General features: G+C 39.9%; 1 protein-coding gene across 3 annotated transcripts in view; it reads right to left on the bottom strand.

Annotated features, from left to right (window-relative positions):
• Positions 1–24727, bottom strand: part of ATRN (attractin) — a 256101-nt gene that overhangs the window by 140153 nt on the left and 91221 nt on the right. For all 3 annotated transcript variants that reach the window (XM_008169620.4, XM_065598367.1, XM_065598368.1), the window contains exons 9-16: positions 22427–22610; positions 20931–21085; positions 15265–15349; positions 9163–9383; positions 7276–7391; positions 6582–6720; positions 3962–4143; positions 1569–1785 (exon numbers count right to left, since the gene is read on the bottom strand). In XM_008169620.4, the coding sequence (XP_008167842.3) occupies positions 1569–1785; positions 3962–4143; positions 6582–6720; positions 7276–7391; positions 9163–9383; positions 15265–15349; positions 20931–21085; positions 22427–22610 (1299 nt within the window). The remainder of the gene's footprint in view (positions 1–1568; positions 1786–3961; positions 4144–6581; positions 6721–7275; positions 7392–9162; positions 9384–15264; positions 15350–20930; positions 21086–22426; positions 22611–24727) is intronic.

The raw sequence follows: 24727 nt of genomic DNA, 5'->3' as shown, positions 1-24727 counted from the left end.
AAAAAACTATGCGATTAACTCGTGCCCAGTTTGTGAATAATTTCGGGTTGGCCGAAACTGCATTTTTCAGTGATTCGTTTATTTGCCAAAAAAGAAAAAAAAAATAGCCTAAGTCTACTACTAATTGAAAAATCTCTCGAAATGTAGTTTGAGTATTTAATCAGTTAGTTGTTGCTGAACTGAATCATTTCATCTGTAAAATGGCCAGGATGAGAAACTTTACAATATGAGATCTACGCAGTAGGAAATATATCAGTTACAGCAATTCATTTTTCAGTAATTATGAATTCTCTTCAGTGCAAATGCAAAGTAAAACTGAAAGGAAACAACTTAAATGCTATTGCTATTTACATCTCTATAGTGCTGCATATATGTTATCCATACAGTCCTCTTCACGCTTCTGGGAAGTTAATAGTGTCAGCATTTTACATGTGGAAGAGTGGGATAAAGGTTAAGTAACTTGACCAATGTTACAGATCAAATCGGTATTAGAACCAGAATTTTAACTCAAGAATTTTTGGCTCCTAGTCCAGTGCTTAATCCACTAGACGACAATTTAAACTAATCATTCTCAGACCAAAAAAGACAGACCAAGTTAAGTTTTAAACTAGTTATAGACTAGGTTAAAATATTGTGAGAATGTTTAGTTAGAAAATTGGTGACTCACAATTAAAGTTTCTGCAAACATCTTCATCTCTGACTTTATCCTGTACTAGCACAAAGCAGGACTTACATTGGTGTGGCTAATTTAGATATGAAATCAGCCAGCCTTTCTAAAAAATTAGAAAGGCTCTAATTGTTATTCAGAATAACTATCTAGCATGGAGAGTTAATAGACCCAGCCGTTTTAAAGATATGCAGTTCCAAAAATGACAGAGGACATAAGAACATAACAATGGCCAGACTGGGTCAGACCAAAGGTCCATCCAGCCCAGTATCCTATTTACCGACAGTGGCCAATCCCAGGTGCACCAGAGGGAGTGAACCTAACAGGTAATCATCAAGGGATCTCTCTCCTGCCATCCATCTCTACCCTCTGACAGAGGCTAGGGACACCATTCCTTACCCGTCCTGGCTAATAGCCATTAATGGACGTAAACTCAATGAATTTATCTAGTTTTCTTTTTGTTTTGTTTTTTCAAAACTCATATTTCCAAAGTGTTTTGCTCAATTAACTTTAAACTTCAAAAAAAAAAAAATGATCCTCTGGCTAGACAACGTGTACAAAAAAATTCAGGTAGAGAATAGTTTTTATTTTTTAGTAAGAAGATTGTTCCACACCATAATTAACCTGAATGTCACATACAAATAAACAATTGGAAAAAAGAGTTAAAGCTAATTATTGCTCAGTCTCATTGTACTTCTGCTGTTTTTTTAAATGCCTGATTTTTGTACAGAAAAACTAAACAAAACTATTGTTCAAACTGGTCTGTTTGGTTACTGAATGATGCAAACATTCAAATTTAACTGGGGGGGGGGGAGAGGGGAGAGAGGGAAATCTTATTTGTATTACTTAGACAATAAAATACTTCCCCGTAAAAAAACCCATTCATCAGCAGCATATTTACCAGGCCTTTCACAGATACTGCCATTAACGTGGTTGATACATGTTGCGGCCTTCAATCCCTGGTGGTAAGGCTCAGTTAAATATCCACAAAATCCAGCATCACTTGGTTCCCCAGGCAGCCACTGGAGCAAGGTGTTTGTAAACGGAGACATGTCTTCCCAGCACCAGTACGACACATTGATCTTCCGCAGCCCAACCCATGGGGTCAAAGTTTTGGGCTGGAGATAAAATAAATGTTCGATTGAATGAACACCACAATTTTACCACTTCACATAGTTGAGAAGCAGGACGTTTAAATAAATAAATAAATAAATAAATAAAACAAACACTAACATCTTGCAATGTGTACGAACCACTCTAGCAGATTTGGAAGTGCCAACATTAATTAAGGGCATACTGTTTTCTCAGTCACACTGGACTTACAGAGCACATCAACTGGAGAATTAACATCCTTCAAGAATGTGCCTCATTTATCTAATTTAAAACATGCTCCCTCCCATCTCCCAAACCACTCCACACATAGTTTTTAAATAGCTGAAAAAAGGTCAGAACTAGAGAGGAAGCAGAACATTTTAATACATTTTAAACCTGAACAATTCTGAAATTAACAAAAAGAGTTGGTCTTAGATGCTCATGAGTGTACTGTAAAAGGAGAGAAATAGAAACAGCAGTTTTCTGGGGTTATTGTTATGCAGAACGTAATGGTGACTTAAAGAAAACAGCTACAAATAGTTTATCTAAGCAATGAAAACAGTTACTATCATTGGGCGGCCCACAAAGTAATCCACCTACTTCAGAACATTTTATCTTCGATTAACTTAAACCTGCAACACTTACTGAAGCACTGTGGGTACTCAGCAGCTCTGAAAAAAATCAGGCCACATTTTTTCAGAGGAACTACAAGTGAACAGACAAGCTGCAATCACTGGACTCTTAATCAGTGAGCACTCCCCCTCAGAAAGTCATTACCAGAGTGAAAGCAGCACATCATTGAAAGGCAGAGTTCAAATACCAAATGCAGTGTAGCTTTCTACCAAAGCTATTTTTAGAAATTACAAAACATGCTAAAACAATAAAACATACAAATATAAACTAAAACCAAAAGATTCCTTAAAAATCTGCACAGTTTTTTCTAAGACCCTCACCATTACCAACTCTCTAAGAATAAAGTAACCAGAGGTAAGTGAACGACATCCTTTCTAAAAGAAGTTCAAATGTTAGAGCGCTTATGGGAATGGCCATCAAGTTCATCAATTTATGCAGCACTCATCACCATGGTATCTAAAAGCCTTGAGTTTTGAAAACCATGTACTTTTACAATATTCTATGTTTCTCCCCCTTGCCTCACAAATGATTATTTTAATGTGTAATCTTGTATAGAAAGTACCTCATATAGGGTTGATAAAAATGGAGCACCCTAGTGTCTTATAACTATTGAACTGTTTCATTTTAAGATCACGGAGGGAGCAAAAGTGGGAAGAAGGAAAATGTTCTTGTTTCAATTTAACAATTCAGTTTTTCTTTAGATATTTGTATTCTACATATAAAGTATGTTTCTGCTCTGAAAAGTAACATAATATGACGTTCCATGTTTATTACCTCATTTCTTTCTGTTGACCATTTTTTCCGTTTACCAATAAAAAATTAATGTCACTGACTGCTAGCCCTGCGCAGTCTTGGCTCTGAGAGCTTATATAAGTTCTTCTTCTGTACCATCAATAAAAATGGTTCTGCAAGCCAAATTAGGACCTCAATTACATCCGTGGACCACCACTACAACCGTAGTAACACTTACGCTGCCCCGCCATTCATGTCTTTGTACAAGTTTAATTGATTAGAAAGTCAATTCTATTGATGTGCAAGTCCTAATAAATTCTAAATAATTTTATTAGTTGTGTTAGCTCTGTAACATTAACAGGGAAAATGTTTGTCACTAGAGCAGATCTAACTGAATATTTCACATGGATCTGTTGAGTATCAAACCACTTTTCAGAACAGAACAGAACAATTTAAGTGCTTTACACTAAGTATATATGGTGCCCCAATGGAACCTTTATTTACAGTCTAGGGTGCCATGTGCAGTTCACATGAGAACTACTCACCTTCATGTTGCAGTCATTTATCCCAAATCAGAAGTGTGTGTGTGATTTTATTATGCAATGATATCCTTGAGGCACCCTGCATGTTTATATTTATGTTACACATTTACATTCTTTACTATTTCACTGCAAAGCTGCCATGGAATATGTTGAATTTCAAAAAAAAAAAAAAAAAGTCAGTCCCCTGAGTTAAGGAGCATATTTTGATTTTGGTACAAAACACACAGTACCACAGTAAGTACTCTTCCATATTCAGCGCTCTACTACTCACATGGTATTCAAGAGTAACACTCACCAAAGACTGCATTCTCTGCAGCTCCTTTAGAACAAATTCCACCTTCTTCTGGGTTGTGAGAGATGCCAGTAGAGCATTGTGAGTTCTGCATGCCAACTTAGCATTGTCGTAGCTCTCTTTTGTGCCATTGATTTTCAAACACGAGTTGCCAACCAAATGCCAGTTTGCTCCACAGATATTTTCTATGAAAAAGTGAAACCAATTAATGTTACACAACACCTTTCTCCCCCTATTCAAAAAACATCACTTGGAGATGGTGAATGTACTCCAAAAGGGGCCCTCAGCATTGGAGCCTTAGTCCAAAAGAGCTCGGTTCACCAACCTTCCCGCCATGGTAAAAGGCACATCTATTAACAAAGGCTTTTGAAGAAGGAGTAGCTTTGATGGAAACTGATCTTTTGGCAGGAGTGGAGTTTTGTTTGGGGTATGCAGGTTAGCTACTAGTTTTAGTTGGCTATTTGTCTCTAATTTATGTCAAATGCACCTTTTTAATATTTTTGTCAACTGAAAGAAATTAAATATTCAACTACTAAATTCTAGTAGAAGAGATGTGCTCCCTCAGAAACAGCCAAAACAGGAGGTAGGGTGAAGTACTGCCAATCCCAAGAATTAAATTTTGAGTTACACACACACACACACACACACACACACACACACACACCACCCCATCATGAAATTGGCTTTAAAATGATTAAATAAAAACGAATACATTTGGGGCTTCAACTGCTTTTGGTTCTAGAAATTTTTAGGGTGCATTCAGGTCACACTTTTAAGCCTCTCTCTATAACCATATGGGCTAGAAACTTATTTTGTTTTAAATAAAAGCCTTTGCTTGTCACATGACTCCAAGCGCTTAGGACTAAAGAAAAATGCCAAACATTGAGAAAATAATGAAATTATGAAAGCTGGCAATTTTGGAGGTGGGAGGGAAGAAACATTTCTCTTTCAGATTTTTTGCTAAATAAAGTATTAATTCAAGGCAGTATACTCATTGCTCTACTTCATCCAGCTGTGGGAATATTCAGGATACAGAAGTACTAGGAAAAATAATAGTATTTAGTATTTTATAACATGCTCTTGATTCCCAAATGAATAATACAGTACACCTCTACCCCGATATAACGCGACCCAGTATAACACAAATTCCGATATTACGCGGTAAAGCAGCACTCCAGGGGGACAGGGCTGCACGCTCTGGCGGATAAAAGCAAGTTCAATATAATGTGGTTTCACCTATATCACAGTAAGATTTTTTGGCTCCCGAGGACAGCGTTATATCAGGGTAGAGGTGTAGCAATCTCACATTAGACAACAGATCATGGGAAAGCACGCAGTTTTTGATAATTAAATTAACCTTGATTAAATTTGGGTCTGACTGGGATATAAAATCTTTTGAAACAATTATATAAATAAAGAAATAGATAAAAGAGGGACAAAAGCAGATCTGAAATATTGTGCTTGGAGCTTAAGTACTATCTCTTCATCCACTAGATTACTACTGCTAGGGCTGTCAATTAATCACAATTAATGCATGTGATTAATGCAAAACAAATTAACTAGATAAAAAAATTGTCATGATTAATCGCACTGTTAAAAAATCATAAAATACAAATTTAAATTTATTATAAATATTGTGGATGTTTTTCTACATTTTCACATATACTGATTTCAATTACAATACAGAATACGAAGTGTACAGTGCTCACTTTAAATTATTACTTTTATTACAAATATTTGCACTTGTAAAAAAGATAAACAAAACCTCATAAGTCCATTCAGTCCTACTGCTTGTTCAGCCAATCGCTAAGACAAACAAGTTTGTTTACATTTACGGGAGACAATGCTGCCCACTTCTTATTTACATCTCCTGAAAGTAAGAACAGGCATTTGCCTGGCACTGTTGTAAGTGTTGCAAGGTATTTACGGGCCAGATACGCTAAACATTTGTACGCCCCTTCATGCTTGGACTTGTAGGCTCCAAAGTTTTACATTGTTTTGGTTTTGAGTGCGGTTACATTAAAAAAAAAAGTCTACATTTGTAAGTTGCATTTTCACAATAAAGAGATTGCAGTACAGTAGTTGTATGACGTGAACTGAAAAATAATATTTCTTTTGTATCTCTTTTTCACAGTACAAATATTTGTAATAAAAATAATAATATAAAGTGAGCATTGTATACTTTGTACTCTGTATTGTAAATGAAATAAATATATTAGAAAAAAGTCAAAAAATAGCTTTAATACATTTAAATTGGTGTTCTATTGTTAACAGTGCGGTTAAAACTGATTAATCGCAACTTTTTTTTAAATCTTGCAATTAATTGCAATTTTTTAAATCATTTGACAGCCCTAATTACCACTTATAATAATATTAATAATACTAAGCTTCATATCTAATTTGGAATGAACAGACCAGAAATGCCAGTCTAAGATTTCAGTTGGATTTCAAAGCAGATCTCACATAACATTAACATATATATAAAATTAATTGTTCCTTACAAAGAACAGTCCTTACCTCATCGTAATCTTAAAAACATACCATAGATTTTGAGCAGGAAAAATAAAGAACGTTTTTGGATTTAGGGATTTAGTATTTGTTTTTAAATACAATACATACGTACCAGGTAAAGCTATGCACTCTTGATTCCTGGGCTCCCACTGACAGTTCTGATCCATGGCACAGCTTTTACAACTTGTCTTTTTGTTACAATAATATGCAGGGTTATCCTTGGGGCATTTATCATATTCAGTAATGGGTACCTAAAACACACGGCATGTTTAAACTTTTTTTCTTACATGTCTGTTCACATTCACGAAGACCACCACTATAATTCTGTAGACGAGGCAACAAATTAAGTCTATAGAAGGACCAATATTTTCAAAAGATGTATCATGTTCAGAATTCCTTCCTCAAATCTGCACGCTAAACCACCTCTCTCACCATGCTCAAGTTCCTCTTAAATTAATTGTGCCATCTTGCTTATAAGATGTGAGGAGGGAATCAAGGGTTTTTTGACCTTATGAATGGAATTATCAAGATGTGCATATGCCTGATCAAATAAATCATACTGATGCCCTCATCTTTCCTTGCCCCTTCCCATTGTCTCTTTAGGATACAGCTACCTAAGTAGTGAGAAGTATAATATGATCCAAAAGCCACTGAACCTCCTCAAGAAATTCAGATGTTTGTAGTGACAGTTACTTTCACAGCAGAAACACATAAATAGAGGTAATTGTGACACAGATTAGTTTTCCTGACATTTGAAACTTCATAGCGAGATTAACATTTTTAGAGTGATATTTAAACACCTTTACCTGATCTTCTGTGCAGTTGTTATGCTTTAAGATACACTGGTCAGTGCACCATTGACAGTTATTTGTATTCGCTGTACAGCTATAGCAGTCTGTAATCTGATTACATTTGTCATGATCTACAACAATTAAAGAAAAATCCTGCATGACCAAAAACAAGCATTTCCTGACAGAGTTCTAAGAAACTGTTTACACACATGATATAACCAATGGCTGTGCCAACAGATTTCCCATAACCCACAACAGCTATCAATTAAACTGGACTTCTTGATTTTACTTTGATTTAATTAAGTTGAAGGAAATTCCATTAATTTCTTCTGTCAATAATTTTAAGTCATTTTCAGGAAAGTGCACATGCAATTAAATGCAGAAAGACACACAAATGTTGAGATTGCCCATGCAAGTCCAATAGATAGATGTCCATTTGTCATTTGCATATACAACAGGGCAATTTAGGTGTGCAAATGCAGGCACATTTTTCTGAAATCCTGGCTCTCAATTGGGAGTTTCATGTGATGTTTAAATCTTCCAGTTCATCTTTTTCCTCATTTATCTTCTCTGCTTATGCAGTATTTTGTTTACACATTAAAGATCCCAAATTACTGTCCTTTTACATCAATTGTTTTCACACAATTAAAGGATGCAATCTACTACAGAAGCATGTTTCAGAAAAAAATCAACTCTGGGAGCTAGCAGAGCACTGGCATAAACTACTACAGACTTGATAGCTGTTAGAAAATTTAATAAACGGAGACCAGAATTAAATGTAGTTCAAAGAAATTGCTCAAAGATTGGTAACTCTATGAGCCCCCTCTCCCCACTCTAGTTGAAAAAGTGATAGCAACAATCATCTGATGACACCTCCTCTCTTGATGAGCACAAAGGAGTGCAGCATGGCCTGTCCAATCTTTCCCAATGGTGCTTGTCAACAGAGTTGGTGGCTCTCAGAATGACAAATCTCAGTCATTTTCTATGGAACAATGGTCCAAGCCTGGCTCCTATTGGGAAATTTAATAAAGGAGCAAAGATAATAGCAACAGTCTGAGTTGGGTAGAAGTTTAAAGGAGAAAAATTGAGGCGTTTTAACTGTCCACACCCCAAACTGCCAAGCAATCATTTCAGCAGCAATCTGTGGCCCTCAAGCTATTTCTATCACTTTACTGTAGCATTTAATTTGTAAACTGTCCAGTTTTTATTAAAACAAAATTAAAGTCATGCTCTCACAGTAATACACATGAGGCTGTTTATTAGAAGTCTACAGGTGCACCTTCTTCACAAGGTATGTAGCAATAGCTTGCTAATGCACACACTGTTGATGTTTTCTGCTAGAAGAAACAAATACTGAACACATTCACATTATTTTTGGGACCACAGAGAGCCAACTCCTGGATTTTTACTCATTTATCTTTTTGCTAACTCTTGGAATGCTGAATATTTTCATGAAATAACCTGAAGTTTATAATGGCAGTAGTGAAAAGATTTGGCATACCCAATAGAGTGGGTGCAGTTGACTTGTTCATAATTATATCTGAAGTTCATATCATATAGAATCTTGGCCCATAGTCCCTGATTTTGGCTATTTAGTGAACAATGTAATGTACAAAAATGTGAGGAGGAACAGAGAAGATTTGAAACAGTATGGAAAGAAAAAAGTAGAAGTCTATTCTATATACGCTTTTATACCACACTCATCACCATTGTATCTGAGTACCTTCCAGTAGCACATTAGGATACGTGACTATACATCGGTCATGTGATGTTTGTTCTTTTATACTCTCCTCAGATGGAGAAGCATGTGCACTGGAGTATCTTGTTTTGGTGGTAATGCATCTTAACACAAATATACTCATTGCTATGTGTCTATGTTATGGAAGTGTAATGCATACATACCTGGTTTAGAAGGACATTCTTCGAAAACTTTTTGTTGTTGCTCTACTGTTGCTCTTTCCCATGGGACACACAGAGAAAAAGTGGTGTTCCACACACACCTGACTCCAGGACCTGCTCTCAAGCAAGACGTCTCATTGTCATAAGCTTCACAGCTTTCTGGTGTATACCTCAGGATATCGCTCAGGAGGAGACTGTTGAACCCTCCAAATATATACACAGTGCTAAACATAAATAAGAAAATTGAAGTAAATGTTATGTTGATATATTTGTAGACCATATATAGCTTTTGTTAACTGTGCAGGGCACCTAAAGTATATGGATAGGTGCCCTTTTCTAGTAAATCCAACTAGATCAATAGATGTTGTTAGGGAACACATTAAACAGAATGGTATCTCAGCTTTTCACTAGTTCAGTGAATCTCAACCCATGACTTTTAAGCCATAAATTGCATCAGATCACTCCTCAGTCTGGGACTGTTGTGATGTATATGTTGTAATACACTATAGGCCATACGGGCCTAGTATAAATGCTGTATGTGCATGTGAGTTGTGTGCTGGCAGCTGAAGCAAGGACTTAAGGTTATGAGCAGTCAAGAATTGTCATGCAAAATAAACTTTGTCATGTCCATAAGTGGAAATGGAATGTCCTGGATTATGGCAGCCTGCCCGGAACTGCTCTCCTGGAATTATGGGGAAAGCCTAAGTAAACAGACAAAGAGCTAATGACGCGACAGACGGGTCTATAAAAAAGGTTGTTTGCTATAGCTGAAGTCGGAGCAGACACCGACCCAGAGCCCTGAAAAAGAAAAAGCGTGTAACGTGTGGCTCCCCATGCCTTGTGATCGGCCTGAATTTCGACTGGCCATCGGGATTTCCTTCGGATCAGACTCTGGCGTAGTATGAAAGGAGTGTGAATGTGGAGTGAGTGGGGTTTATATTGTAATCAATAACATTTAGAGTATTATATACCAACACTGGTTTCAGAGTAGCAGCCGTGTTAGTCTGTATCTGCAAAAGGAACAGGAGTACTTGTGGCACCTTACAGACTAACAAATTTATTTGAGCATAAGCTTTCGTGGGCTACAGCCCACTTCATCAGATGCATCTGTGAATACTGTGTCCGGTATCTGCCTGCTCCCCCCCATCCCGTAGGGAGGCCTCTATCAGAGCCTAACATTTGGTGAAGAATTGCGAGGGGAGGGAAGAGATATAAGAAGTGCCAGATTGTGAGACGGGGTCTCACAGGCGACTCCTTATTTGTGGGATTAAAAGTACGCATGGGGAGATACTGCGTGGAGTTTTGGGAACATGCAACATTACGTATAACTGAATGAGAGTGTGTGGGGAGATTCCCCAAGGGGTTATTGAGATTGCATTTGCGACCTGCCCTTGGATGGAGGATACAGTAGAACCTGACGTGATAATTGATACATTAGAAAACATGTTTGAGACGTATGTACAGCTGTACAAGCCTAATGCCAGCAAGAAGCAGACAGCTGTGATATGGTTGTGGTGGTGGGCTAAGAAAAAGGTACACCTCTACCCCGATATAACGCGACCTGATATAACATGAATTTGGATATAACGCAGAAAAGCAGCACTCCGGAGGGGGGCGGAGCTGCGCACTCCAGCGGATCAAAGCAAGTTCGATATAACGTGGTTTCACCTATAATGAGGTAAGATTTTTTGGCTCCCGAGGCATCAGAGTTGGGAATGGAATATTGGGGAACAGACTCTGCGAGCGTGTAGAGCAGGGGTGGGCAAACTTTTTGGCCTGAGGGCCACATCGGGGTTGTCAAACTGTATGGAGCGCTAGGTAGGGAAGGCTGTGCCTCCCCAAACAGCCTGGCCCCTGCCCCCTCCCACTTCCCGCCCCATACTGCTCCCCTCAGAACCACCCGACCAATCCAACTCCCCCTGCTCCTTGTCCCCTGACCGCCCCCTCCCGGGACCCCCACCCCCAACCAGTCCCCCGGAAACTCACCCCTATCCAATCCCCCCTGCTCCCTATCCCTACTGCCCCGACCCCTATCTACACCCCGGCCCCCTGACAGGCCCCCCCCAGGACTCCCACGCCTATCCAACCCCCACCTTACCGGCCGGAGCCAGCCATGCTCCCCCGGCAGGAGCTCGCGGCCGCACCACCCAGAGCATTGCGCCAGTGGCACAGTGAGCTGAGGCTGCAGAGGAGGGGCGACAACAGGGAAGGGGCCGGGGGCTAGCCTCCACGGCCAGGAGCTCAAGGGCCAGGCAGGATGGTCCCGCGGGCCATAGTTTGTCCACCTCTGGTGTAGAGCTATGAATATGTTTGCTCGGAATTAAGCCCAATAAACATTGCAGTGCCTGCACTTCGGATTTCTGGTCTTGTGCTCTCTGTCTGCGTGACAACAACCAGCAGAGAGGGTGGAGGAAAGGAGGCACTTAAATCCACTTGTAAGAGGTTTAGAGTAAAGGCACCATTATGGGAGAGTGCCAGTATTTTTTCTACGTTTGGTGCTACTCCAGTAAAGGCAACTGGAGGATTGTAAATTAAAGTTAGGGGCGGTTAGAGACGACTTGGCACAACAGGGTTTGGAGACAGAAGCAAAGTGAATAGACCACCTTAAGAGACAGGAGCTGTGACTTGGTCGGAGTGAAGAAAAGGAAAAAAAAGGTTTTCATAGAATCATAGAATATCAGGGTTGGAAGGCACCTGAGGAGGTCATCTAGTCCAACCCCCTGCTCAAAGCAGGACTAATCCCCAATTAATGGGCTGCTTAACCCCTGAAGTTGCTCAGAAACAATTAACTGCAACAGAGAATAGCACTTCTGCAATTCAGTTGAGGTGTAAACAAAAACAAAAACAAAAAGCACAGGGAAAGGCAGCTGTATTGCCCCTTAAAGAACTGAATGCAGAAGTAAGTGATTTAAAATAAGTGAAGAGTTACAAGTAGCTTTTGCAAAAATGAATACTACAGACTTCGTAGGGAAGTAAGCACTTGGGAGTTGTGAAAAATGTTAAAAAGTAACAGTTGTGTTATAAAAAGGGAATTCTTGGTTTAATAATAAAATTCAGTTATGTAAATATAAATATATGTGCAATGCGGTACAGTCACACTGAGAAACGTGGTAGTTAAACAAATCATACAATTGGTCAGGTAGAGTGGCTACTGCTACCACTGTGTGTTATCCCCAGAAGTTTTTACAACTATTCTGAGGGGATATGGGCCTTTTTCCCACAGGAATAGTTTGTAATCAAAATCAGTATGGTGTGTGTGTGGGCGGGAGGGGTATTGGAACTTGACTGCCTTCAATTATACAAAATGGGAATGTAATCTGGGTATAGGGATATTAGGCAAAAAAAGAATGTGTGTGGGTAAATATTTTTGTGTAATTATGTATGGTTTTAAGGACCTAAACCAACGCTCATAGTTTGTAAAATTCTGTTTGTAGGTTTAAGATAAATTGGGTTTGTTTTGTTTTTAAATAAAAAAAATAATGCCACTAAAACTCCATTTGAATCTCACATCCAAAGTTGCAACATTGACAGACCCTTTTTCCAGACATGGCCAGCTAGTATGATGAGGCTTTGGTATTTAGCATTTAACCCTTTGGGTACTTCCATGTGGTTATAAAGTTTAATATCTTTTTAAATGAGGAGCAAAGAACGTGGCCATGGCAGGGGCAGCCACAACCGGGACAAAAAATTAAAAGACAGTTTACCTCTAAAGCAAGAGCAGGGGTGCAGTGTACAAAAGAAGCAATGTCAGAAACAGGGAGCGCTGAAGTGGCTCTAAGTAATCAGACTGTCATAATGTTATACCTTGACATAAATGCTAGTGAGTAAACTTGTAACAATGTGTAATGTGTGTAATTTGGGGGGGGGGGGATTTTCAGCATGTTAAAAATGATAATTGAAAATAAATCTCATGTTCAAAGATCTCATAGTAATAACCTTAGCTATTATCTGTGAATAAACGTAAAGCTTAGCACAGCAGAGAAGCCATTACAAACCTGGTCTGCTGTACAAGAAGGGAAACTGAGATACTCCACCTCATGAATTTCAAAAACAGTGGGATAATTCACCCTTTTCTTTAAGGGTAGAAGCCATTGAAATCTGGCCTGTCTATAGAACAAATCGCAGGAAAGTATAGAGGTAATTCCTCTGGGTTTTTTTTTACAATCAGTAAGGAGATTTGTAAAAGAGATATTTTTGTCCCCATAACGAGGTAGGAAATGTTTGTTTTTCAGACACTATACAGGCAGAAATTTGGTTGGCAAAAGTTCATTCCTTTCATCTTATAGATATTTTTGGTCCCAATTAAGGAAAAAACTTAAGTATGCCCTTAAATGCAATTCACAAAAGTCATTGCATTGAAGGTATTTAGTATACAGTCAAACTGCTATCTATTTTGTGTGAGATTTTCAAAGGCACGAAGGGCAGCTGGAAGCTCAACTCCCTTGAAAGTTACTAGGAATTACAGGCCTACCTCCCATTTGTGATTTAAATAATCTCCCCCCTTTCATGTGTTTAAGAGAGGCATCCTCAGAGAGAGATAGCCCTGGATCCAAAACCAGAGACTTAGCAAATCACACACTCCTTAAAACATGGATATTATTATAGCAAATGTAGCCAGCAAAATGGCATGGACCCCCAGCTGTATTTGTGCCTAAACAGCATACGTTTTGCGGGTGGCAAAGAGAGAAGAGGCCAGATAGGAGGAAGGCTACAAGCAAGCAAGAAAAGGTAACCAAGATGTGGACAGAGGTCTTAGGAGTAGGAGCAGTGAAGAAAGAATAGATTTTTTGAGCTATTAAAGCTAATAAAAGCAGAGATGACAATGGAGATAGAGAAGGGAAGAGAAGAAGTATTTGGAGGGAAGATGAAAAATTCAATTTTGGACTGATTGAGTTCTAGAGATGAGATGGCAACAGTGGCTGGTCTAGTCGGAGAAGAGAATGAGTCAGGGCAGCTAAAAATAAGAAACTGGATGGAGTCAAGAGTAGGGTTACCATATTTCCACAATCAAAAAAGAGGACATTGGGAGAGAGGGGGAAGAGCCCCGCTCTAATCCCGCCCCCGCCCACTCCCTCCCACTTCCCACCCTCTGACCCCCTCAGAACCCCCAACCCCCCCCCCCCGCTCCTTGTCCCCTGACTGCCCCCTTCTGAGACCCCTGCCACTAACTGCCCCCTAGGACCCTACCCCCTATCTAAGCCTCCCTTCTTCTTGTCCCCTGACTGTCCCCTCCTGAGAAGCCCCCACCCTAACTGCCCCCCTAGGACTACCCTACCTGTTCCCTGACTGCCCCGACCCTTATCCACACCCCCACCCCATATTCACAGCCCCGCCCCCAGACCGACCCCCAGGACTCCCATGCCCTATCCAACTGCTCCCTGCCCCTCTGACAGCCCCCCCGAACTCCCAACCCATCCAACCCCCGCCCCACTCCCTGTCCCCTGACTGCCTCCCTTCTCCAACTCCCCAGCCCCCTTACCGTGCCACTCAGCTTAGAGCAGGTGTCTGGCTCCGCGCCCCAAGGAGCGCCCCGCCCGAGCGCTGCCGAGCAGCGTGCTAAGGCTGTGGAGGAGGGGGGAAGCGGGGGAGGGGCTCTGGCCACCGCTGCCAGCCCCGCCGCCGCGTTCCCTCACAGGCGCACAGCCCCACCCCCAAGCACTGCCAGGCGACATGCTAAGGCTGCAGGGGATTGGGGGGGGGAGCCGGGAAGGGGCTTTGGCTGCCGAGGCCCCAATGCGAGCGGTGCTCGGCCGCCCTGTCAGCTGCTTTTCGATCGATAAATAGCCGACCGGGGGGAAATCCTGGACATCTTTAGATTTTTAGAAATCCCCCCCCCCGCCGGATGGCTATTTAAAGAGCGAAAAGCCAGACATGTCCGGGGAAAACTGGACGTATGGTAGCCCTAGTCAAGAGGTTATAGGTTGGAAATCTTCAGCACAGAGATGCGAACTGAAGCTATGAGAGGAAGTAAGGTCACAGAACTTCAATTTGGTTTCCAGTTGAAGTTCTCAGTGACCTTATAAACACATACATATATGTCTGTATATGGGCTCATTTAAGTACACAGTATGCAGATTTAAAGTAAGATTTTTTTTGTCTTCTGACCTGTCACTCAGCACAGCAGAATGTCCAAATCTGTTGACGTCATGATGGAGATCAGGTCGAGGAAGTACTGACCAATGATCACAAGCTAGGATTAAGGAAAGCTCACTTCAGAAAAGTTCCTCTAGCATAATTAATAACCGACATTTACATAGCACATTTCTTCCTGAAAGATCCCAAAGTACAGTACTTCAATAGCTAGACAGAAACCATTTCACCCCTCACCACAATGCAACCACCTCTACAGTGGAGTGGGGTAGCTGTTTAAAAGCACAAGGCACCACCCACTATACAACATTTCAAGACAAAGTGAACGCTGTATCCATTTGAAACCATGTTAGGGCCAGGTACAGCCTGGCCCTTACCCGGGTCTCTGGAGGGCAGGAGTGCAATGAGCCCTACGCCCTCATGCAGCCAGCATAAGGACTGGGCACAATAGCATTTCCTGTCCTTCAGAGAGTTAAGGAACTGCTCTTATCCCTACTTTCCCATGGGGCCCCCAAAGAGGAGGAGATGGTATGCAATGGTTCTTCCTCAACCTACGCACCCATCCATGCAGAAGGGGAGTAAGTTGTACTGCTGGAGAGCTAGCTGCTCCTGCTGGCCTCACTTTGAGGGGACTCAGTGGAATAACCTTCAAGGACTTTGGACACGATTTTTACCTATTTATATGTGAACATGCTCAATTTTGCCCTGAACTGACATAATGTGGAGCAAGGGCTTTAAGATATATATACACATATCATTATTATTTTGCAATTATGTGATTTGAGGGTAGCCTTGCATAATAGTGTTGATTCATACTTTTTTAAAAAACTATTGTGTGATTATTCCATCATTTATATTAGCATAACATAGAATCATAGAACTGGAAGGGACCTCGAAAAGTTAATGTAGTCTAGTCCCCTGCACTCAAGGGAGGACTAAGTATCTAGACCATCCCTGACAGGTGTTTGTCCAACCTGCTCTTAAAAATCCCCAATGATGGAGATTCCACCACCTCCCTAGGCAATTTATTCCAGTGCTTAACCACACTGAGAGTTAGTAAATTTTTCTAATGTCCAACCTAAACCTCCCTTGCTGCAATTTAAGCCCATTGCTTTTTGTCCTTTCCTCAGAGGATAAGAACAATTCTTCTCCCTCCTCCTTGTAACAACATTATATGAACCTGAAAAAACTCTTAGCATGTCCCCTCTCAGTCTTCTCTTTTCCAGCCTAAACAAACCCATTTTTTTCAATCTTCCCTCATAGGTCATGTTTTCTAGATCTTTAATCATTTTTGCTGCTCTTCTCTGGACTTTCTTCAATTTGTCCACATTTTTCCTGAAATGTGGCACCCAGAACTGGAAACAATACTCCAGTTGAGGCCTAATCAGCATGGAGTAGAGCGGAAGAATTACTTCTCGTGTCTTGCTTACAACACTCCTGCTAATACATCCCAGAATGACGTTCACTTTTTTTGCAACAGCGTTACACTGTTGACTCATATTTAGCTTGTGGTCCACTATGACCTCCAGATCCCTTTCCACAGTACTCCTTCCTAGGCAGTCATTTCCCATTTTGTATGTATGCAACTGATTGTTCCTTCCTAAGTGGAGTACTTTGCATTTGTCCTTATTGAATTACATCCTATTTACTTAAGACCATCTCTGCAGTTTGTCCAGATCATTTTGAATTTTAATCCTATCTTCCAGAGCACTTGCAATCCCTCCCAGATTGGTATCGTCGGCAAACTTTATAAGTGTACTCTCTATGCAATTATCTAAATCATTGATGAGGATATTGAACAGAACTGATCCCTGTGGGACTCCACTCGTTATGCCCTTCCAGCATGACTCTGAACCACTGATAACTACTCTTTGGGAATGGTTTTCCCACCAGTTTTGCACCCACCTTATAGTAGCTTCATCTAGGTTGCATTTCCCTACTTTATTTATGAGGTCATGCTGGACACTATCAAAAGCCTTACTAAAGTCAAGACATACCGCATCTACCACTTTCCCTCATCCACAAGGCTTGTTACCCTGTCAAAGAAAGCTATCAGGTTGGTTTGACACGATTTGTTTTTGACAAAAACATGCTAACTATTACTAGGTGTTTGCAAATTGATTGCTTAATTATTTGCTCCATTATCTTTCTGGGTTCAGACGTTAAGCTGACTGGTCTGTAATTCCCTGGGTTGTCCTTGTTTCCCTTTTTATAGATGGGCACTATATTTGCCCTCTACCATCTTCCATGACTTCTCAAAGATAAATCGCTAATGGCTCAGATATCTCCTCAGTCAGCTCCTTGAGTATTCTAGGATGCATTTCGTCAGGCCCTGGTGACTTGAAGACATCTAATTTGTCCAAATAATTTTTAACTTGTTCTTTCCCTATTTTAGCCTCTTCTGATCCTACCTCATTTTCACTGGCATTCACTACGTTAGACATCTAATCACCACCAACCTTCTTGGTGAAAACCGAAACAAAGAAGACATTAAGCACCTTTGCCATTTCCACATTTTCTGTTGTTATTTTTTTTTCCCTCGTTGGATAAGGGGCCTACACTGTCCTTGGTCTTCCTCTTGCTTCTAATGCATTTCTAGAACCTTTTCTTGTTACTCTTTAGGTCTCTAGCTAGTTTTATCTCATTTTGTGCCTTGGTCTTTCTAATTTTGTTCCTACATACTTGTGTTATTTTTTTATGTTCATCCTTTGTAATTTGACCTAGTTTCCACGTTTTGTAGGACTCTCTTGATTTTTAGATCATTGAAGATCTCCTGGTTAAGCCAGGGTGGTCTCTTGCAATACTTCATATCTTTCCTACGCAATGGGATAGTTTCCGCTTGTGCCCTTAATAATGTCTCTTTCAAAAACTGCCAACTGTCTTCTATTGTTTTTCCCCTTAGACTTGCTTCTGATGGGATCTTACCTACCAACTCCCTGGGTTTGCTAACGTCTGCCTTCTTGAAATCCATTGTCTTTATTTTGCTGTTCTCCCTCCTACCATTCCTTAGAATCATGAACTCTATCATTTCATGATCACTTTCACCCAAGCTGCCTTCCATTTTCAAATTCTCTACCGGTTCCTCCCTATTTGTCAAAATCCAATCTAGAACAGCGTCTCCCCTAGTAGCTGTCTCCATCTTCTGAAATAAAAAAATGCCTCCAATACACTCCAAGAACTTATTGGATAATAAACTACATTTCTGAGTGCTGCTTATTTACTTTGGTTTCTCATGCAATTTCTTTCTTTAGGCACTATGAAGAAATCACACAAGAAACACAGAATCCACTAATCAGCCAAAGGAACAAAAGCAGAAAAAGTTGGCTAAATTGAAGTGCTATATGTTGGGCCAAGTAAAAGGGAATGCTGTGGAGGCTAATGTCCAAAAGACTGCACACTTTTTATCCCTGCCAGTGTAGGTAGAGCCTCTCTCATAGTTTGGCTTCTTCAGCATCAGAAGAGGAAGACATTGAAGTTTGTTAATTGATCTACAATTAGTCAACATGTTTCATAAGATTGAGAAACTAGAAATCTCTATGCAATTAATAGGGAAAAGTCAGTATGTTATTAGGGAAGAAAATCTAAAGAGCTCCGGACTGTTGACAAAGTCTTTAATTTGAGGTAATGCTATGTTGCATCACAGGTTGAAGCAACTGGGAAATAAATCCACATCCTCCAACAGGTGTGCAAATCGACTTACAAGAGGGTGCAGTGAGAAATAATCCTATTATTTCTTTAGGGAAGTTATTTGAGGAACTGTGGGGTAAGAGATTTGATCTGGAACTACCCTTCCACAGAGAGAAAGTCATTGATTTACCTTCTTCCTGTGCAATACCTAGACAAGAAGGCGTGGTGAGAAGAGAAATAGATAGGACTCTACTAGCTGCATTTAATGCTCTAGCAAATGGTTATTTTGAAATTGATTTTTTTTTTAAGTTATCTACTAAATTGTTACAGGATGTAACCTTTCCTGAAATCATTCATAAGACTAGCACACATGGTTCAAGTTTGTAACGGAAGACTTCAGCAAAATTGAAGCATAATTTGCAATTTTATATCCAGCAAGTTGTGAGTTATGAGGGGCCAACAAATATATTTTTCTAGATTATTAAGAGACTTGGAATGTTTTGCTTTCTAAGCTCCTTTCTCAATCTAACAGAAGATCAAATATTGGAAGAAACTAATGGTTTAGAAATTACTAAGAATTCTCTCCTTCCAACCTTAGATTTACAATGTATTGATTATCCAAACAGAATTTATGTGCTGTCAAAATATACAGCTTTACTCAGTAATTGGTATCATAACTGAGTTTGATAGAGCAAACATTAGAGATTTATTTTTTCCTCTTTTGGAAGGGAGAGTAATTGTATTCATGACCTTACTGTAAATGATTTTTATGTTGACCTTTTAAAATGATAAATAGTTTAAAAACTTGCTTAAATCAAGAAATCAAAATTCAGAATATTAACCTTATTGCCAGGAATCAGGAAGGGATTCTTTACTTCAGGGAATTTCAGTAGGTGAGATCTATATTTTGCTGTATTTAATACCTAAGGGGATGTCTACACTGCAATTAAAAACCCACAGCTGGCCTGTGTCAGCTGACTCCGGCTCATGGGGCTCGGTATAAAGGGCTGATTAACTGCAATGCAGATGTTCGGGCTTGGGCTGTAGCCCAAGCTCTGCGACCTTCCCACTCTGTAGGGTCCTAGAGTCCAGGCTCCAGCCTGAATATGTACACCTCAATTAAATACCACCTTTGCCCAAGCCAGTTGGCACAGGCCAGGTGCAGGTGTTTAATTGCAGTGTAGATATACCCTAAGATACAGCGATTTGAATTCTGTATGGTGCTTTCTCCTCAAATTTCAATTCTCTGGATACGCATGTATTTTCTCTTTTTAAATAATTTCACCTCTTATTTTTATTTAACATAGTTTCTGGACTAGGCATTTGCAAATAAATGCTGCCCTCTTCTGGCTACACAAAGTCACCAACATCTAATCCTTTGAAATAAAACCCAGTCATTTGGCTTGGTTACTCAATAGCACTTGCAGAGACATTTGGATTTATGGAGTGTACACATTAATCAATCAATCAAGATTTATCTTGTTGTGCTGCTTTATATTCAGGAGACCCTGCTCCTAGACCTAAGCTCAGCTAACTAGAGAATGCTGACTACATGGCAAGCTCCAGCAGCACCCAGTGTTTGTATTTGTCACGACATACTACGTTTCTGTTCCATCACAAATACAGAGAGCCTATGAGATGTCCGATTAGTTCCCTGGATGAGATGTTAAAACTACATCCCTTGTACTAGTGTGTGTTGTTTACCGAAGCTAAACATCCCCAAACACTTTCCAAAATGAGTAAACAAAAAACTTACTCCAAACCACATATCTCCTACTCAAAAATGGGGTTTTAATATTCCAGGTTGTATGTGAGCTCCTATTGACTATATAACTGCTGCTGTACTTGCCTACAAAGTCGCTGCACTGCTAGTATCCAGTTCAATTGTTTTGAAAAGTGTAGTAAACCAAGCTGTCAGTCCTTCCTCTTTATGCATTCTCCTGCAGCATTCGTACAATAGAATACGGTATCATATACACCGCATGTAAATTAGTCTTTTTAAAGACAGTTTTCTCTTTTCATCTCCATGGAAAAGTTTTTGCTTGGGAACTTACCAATATCATATGCCATAAAATCTGAAGAAAAGCACTTAGCACCATGGCTCATTGATGTGTCATTGTGTGTATTTCCTCCAAACACCAGCATGGTTCCACTCATTATCACAGCAGTGTGCAAATAGCGGAAAAATCTACTATCTTTAAGAATTGTCCTTCAGAAATGAAAAAACAAAAAAACAAAAAACAAAAACAAAAAACACATTTTTTTTTTAAGAAACTAACCACCACCTGACAAGACAAAGTAATTTCCAAACCCACTTTGGAGAGAGATTTGTGGTGGTAATCCACTTAATTATTTTTCTAATATAATATGCAATGGCCTTTTCTTTCCAGTCTGCTCCTTGCCTCCTATAATTTGATTTCCTCTTCTCAACTACCCTCCCTCCCTCCCTCTCCCCCCTCCCCCCCCCCCCGATTCTTGGGCCATCTTCATTCAGTGGCTTTCCACTGAAACATCTTGTCCTGAACGAGGATGTAATACATCCATCTGCCACCTCCAGACTTCACCAAAAATCAGTATTTAGCATACGGCCAGCAACAGCCATTGAGCCAGAAACTACCTGGGAGAATTTCATGATTGTCTTGTGGTTACAAAACCCTAAACCAACCCAAATGGGTCATCATTTAAATTGGATACTGTCCCTCCCTCAACCTAAGCCTTGACTAAAACTTCTGAACTAGTAATATAGCCCTGCAGATTAATACATGTAAAACTGGATGCCTCATCCATGATTAAATCATGGACAGCATTAATTATATTAGCCACTGACCTTGCATCAAATCAACACGATTAACAGTACTGAGAGCTAAACAGAGCACTCTCTTCTGTGATTTCCCCGTTGATTTGAGAGAGTAAGGCCTTAAAAGGTTTTGGGCGGAATGCATAGCTGACTGAGTATCAGTTTGCTGGCTATGTGGGTTCATGCCACCAGAACCAGCAAAGTTGTTGTAGCTGGGATGCTGCTGGACATCAACATTGTGATTGTAGTTCATGTGGAGGGAAAGATTTTCCCTACCTGTAAGTCACATTTCTACAACAAAGCACTCAACAATGCAGCCCAATGACCTGCTCTGATTTGGAATACAGAGCTGAGCGCTGTGGTGCTTCCTGCATGGAAGGAGTTCCTGAACACTGCTCTGTTCCTGGACGGAGGCCGGAATGCAAAAGCCTGTTGAGCAACCAGCCAAAAGCATGGGTGGGCTTTTGAAGCGCCATTCCCCTTAAAGGGGAGGGAAGTGCTAAGAAAAAATGGGCTGCCAGAAGGCAGTTTAGGAGATCTTATGGGAAGTACCACCAGTCCTGAGAAGGGAGCGAAACTTCTAACGTTAGTTGGGCAGAAAGGAGTGAGCTCACAACCTGAAACCCAACTCACAGAAAACAGTAGTATTCTACCGTCAGTTTAATTAACCAGATAATACTTCATCATTCTGCGAACAGCCAGTACCCTAATACATTACATGCAGATGAGGTCAGAAGGTGAAAAAATACTTACCACATCCGTGTATCAACTTCATATTTGTATAAGTCATCTGCTAGTCTATACTTGTTGGCACTGAACGCTTTGTAACCTCCATGGATATAGATTGATTTGGTGTTTGGATCGTAAACACTGCTGTGACCATACCCTCCCTGCACCAAGGCTCCACTTGTTTGTAAAATATTCCATGTATTTGTCGCTAAGAAGAGAAAAAAAACTTGTATGTGACAAAAGACTTATAATGTATCAGCACTGAAAACAGGTCAATAGATTTAGCTAGGAAACAAACTCTCCCTTAACTCAAAACCATTAGCACTGCATATTCCATAACTACAGCCTCTCTCTGTCTTTTACTGTTTAAGAGGCAGTCTGAGTTACTCCTCAAAGAAAAAAAAAAAGTGCCACTCAGTGGGTAAGTTAGCTGCCAAGAGGTACTGTGATGTCAGATTCTTTTAATTAGACCATAAGCATTCTCCTCCAACACTCATTCATTAAACTTCAAAGACAAACCAAGAGAGTGAAATACAAAAAGCATTAAAATTATCTGTCACATTTTGGTGACATCAAATCACCAGTAAAGTTATTGATTTGTTATGGTATCCGAAAGCACTCTTTCTGAATATTCTAGAGATTTAAGGCAAGAAAGCATAGAAACTCACTGGGATATATTTTTTAAAAGAATGTCCGCCTGGTGGCCTAACTATAGTGTTCTTCATAGCCACGCTTGAGAGCCCAAGCCCTGGTCCCTCACTCCCTGGAATGGCAGGGCTTGGAGTATAACGAAGGAAACATCATAAGCCTGAGAGAAACATTTCACCCAACTAAACACCAAAACTTTTTTTTTCCCCCCCAATTAAGGAGCAATGCTGAGAGGCTCTGAATAAAATGCCATGCAGACTTCCCAAGACAGGCAAATACGTGAAGAAACAAAGTAACTTCAGGGTTCTGACAGATATTCAAGGAACTTCTTCCGAAAAATTAAAGGAAATGAATGGTGTAGCCTTTGGAAACTTATGCATGTGCGTGTCTTTAAGAACTAGGAAGAAAATCATACAGTACCCACACCATAATTTCCTAAAGCAGCAGACTCTAGCTCTGAATACAAGTCTATCTTCCCAAAGGCATTTTTCCATGCAGGAAATATAAAACTGAGGATGAAGGAGACTCCCCTAACGAACTAAGACTGTCTCTTGATTTGTTTCTATCACAATCATTTCCTCTGTTTGACCATAGATTGGGACACAGTTGTTGTTCATATATCAGGAGACTATGTGTTTCCTAGATATCAAAACAAGTTTTGGACTGTTTTTATTTAAAGGAGAGGGTGGCACACGGGGAAAAATGCCTCTTCCCAGCTTTAATACTACGCAGCAATCAACTGTATAGAATTTTTGCCAAAGTAATACAGATAATCTGAATGACCCGTGAGGGAGATTTTGGTATCCATATTTGCCATAGCTTCTGATGCCACCATTCAACATGGCAGTCTAGAAATCCTGTTTCCTTTTGCTCACTTCTTAAGAAAGTCACAAATTCCTATCACCAGCTATTTCAGATACAGTGACTACATCCCAGCATGTCACCTAGTGGCACTGCATGCCTAGATTAAACAAAAAGCTATCCAGGTAAATCAAAAAGTCAAACTAATTCCAGGACTGTGACATTAGAGATTTAAAGGAGGACTAGTAAAAACTCAGCCGTGGCTAACTACAAAATTTGGCCCCAACCAAACGTTGGGTATCCCTGCCTTAAAATCAAGATAAAACTGCAATGAATTAAGGAAGTAAAAAAGTTATTTATGAAAATGAACGGGAAGAGCTAACACATATATGAATACAATGTATAAACCAATAATATACTGCAAAAATTATGATTTGCTTTTTATAGTATGCTAATACTTATAGGCACCAATTGAGATCAGTGCTTTACTGTCTTGGACATTGTATATAAATACAGCAAGACACAGCAACCATCTGGGAGAGCATACAGTCTAACTTTTATATCTGAACTTCTCTAAAAGCTGATGAACTGAGATACAAATAGCTTTTGCTGAATGTATGCATATGTGTGAAATACAATACATGAAATGTGAATCCAGTCACCCCCAAAGAGGATGACGTTACATTACGTTTTATCTGGGCTCTAGGTACTGAATGCAGCAATATATACACAAGAAGAAAGGCATCCCACTCACAAGTAAAGAACAGAATTGTTTTAAATTCATTTCATAATGAATCTGACTCAATTATTCACATACCATGCATAATGAAAGCTGCTACAAAACAGAGTTTGTAGCTTTCCAAACTTCAAGAAAAC

This window comes from Chrysemys picta, chromosome 5, assembly GCF_011386835.1.
Source record: "Chrysemys picta bellii isolate R12L10 chromosome 5, ASM1138683v2, whole genome shotgun sequence".
Classification (NCBI taxonomy): domain Eukaryota; kingdom Metazoa; phylum Chordata; order Testudines; family Emydidae; genus Chrysemys; species Chrysemys picta.
Note: the sequence above shows the minus strand (reverse complement) of the source record. Positions and strands in the feature narration are given on the sequence as shown.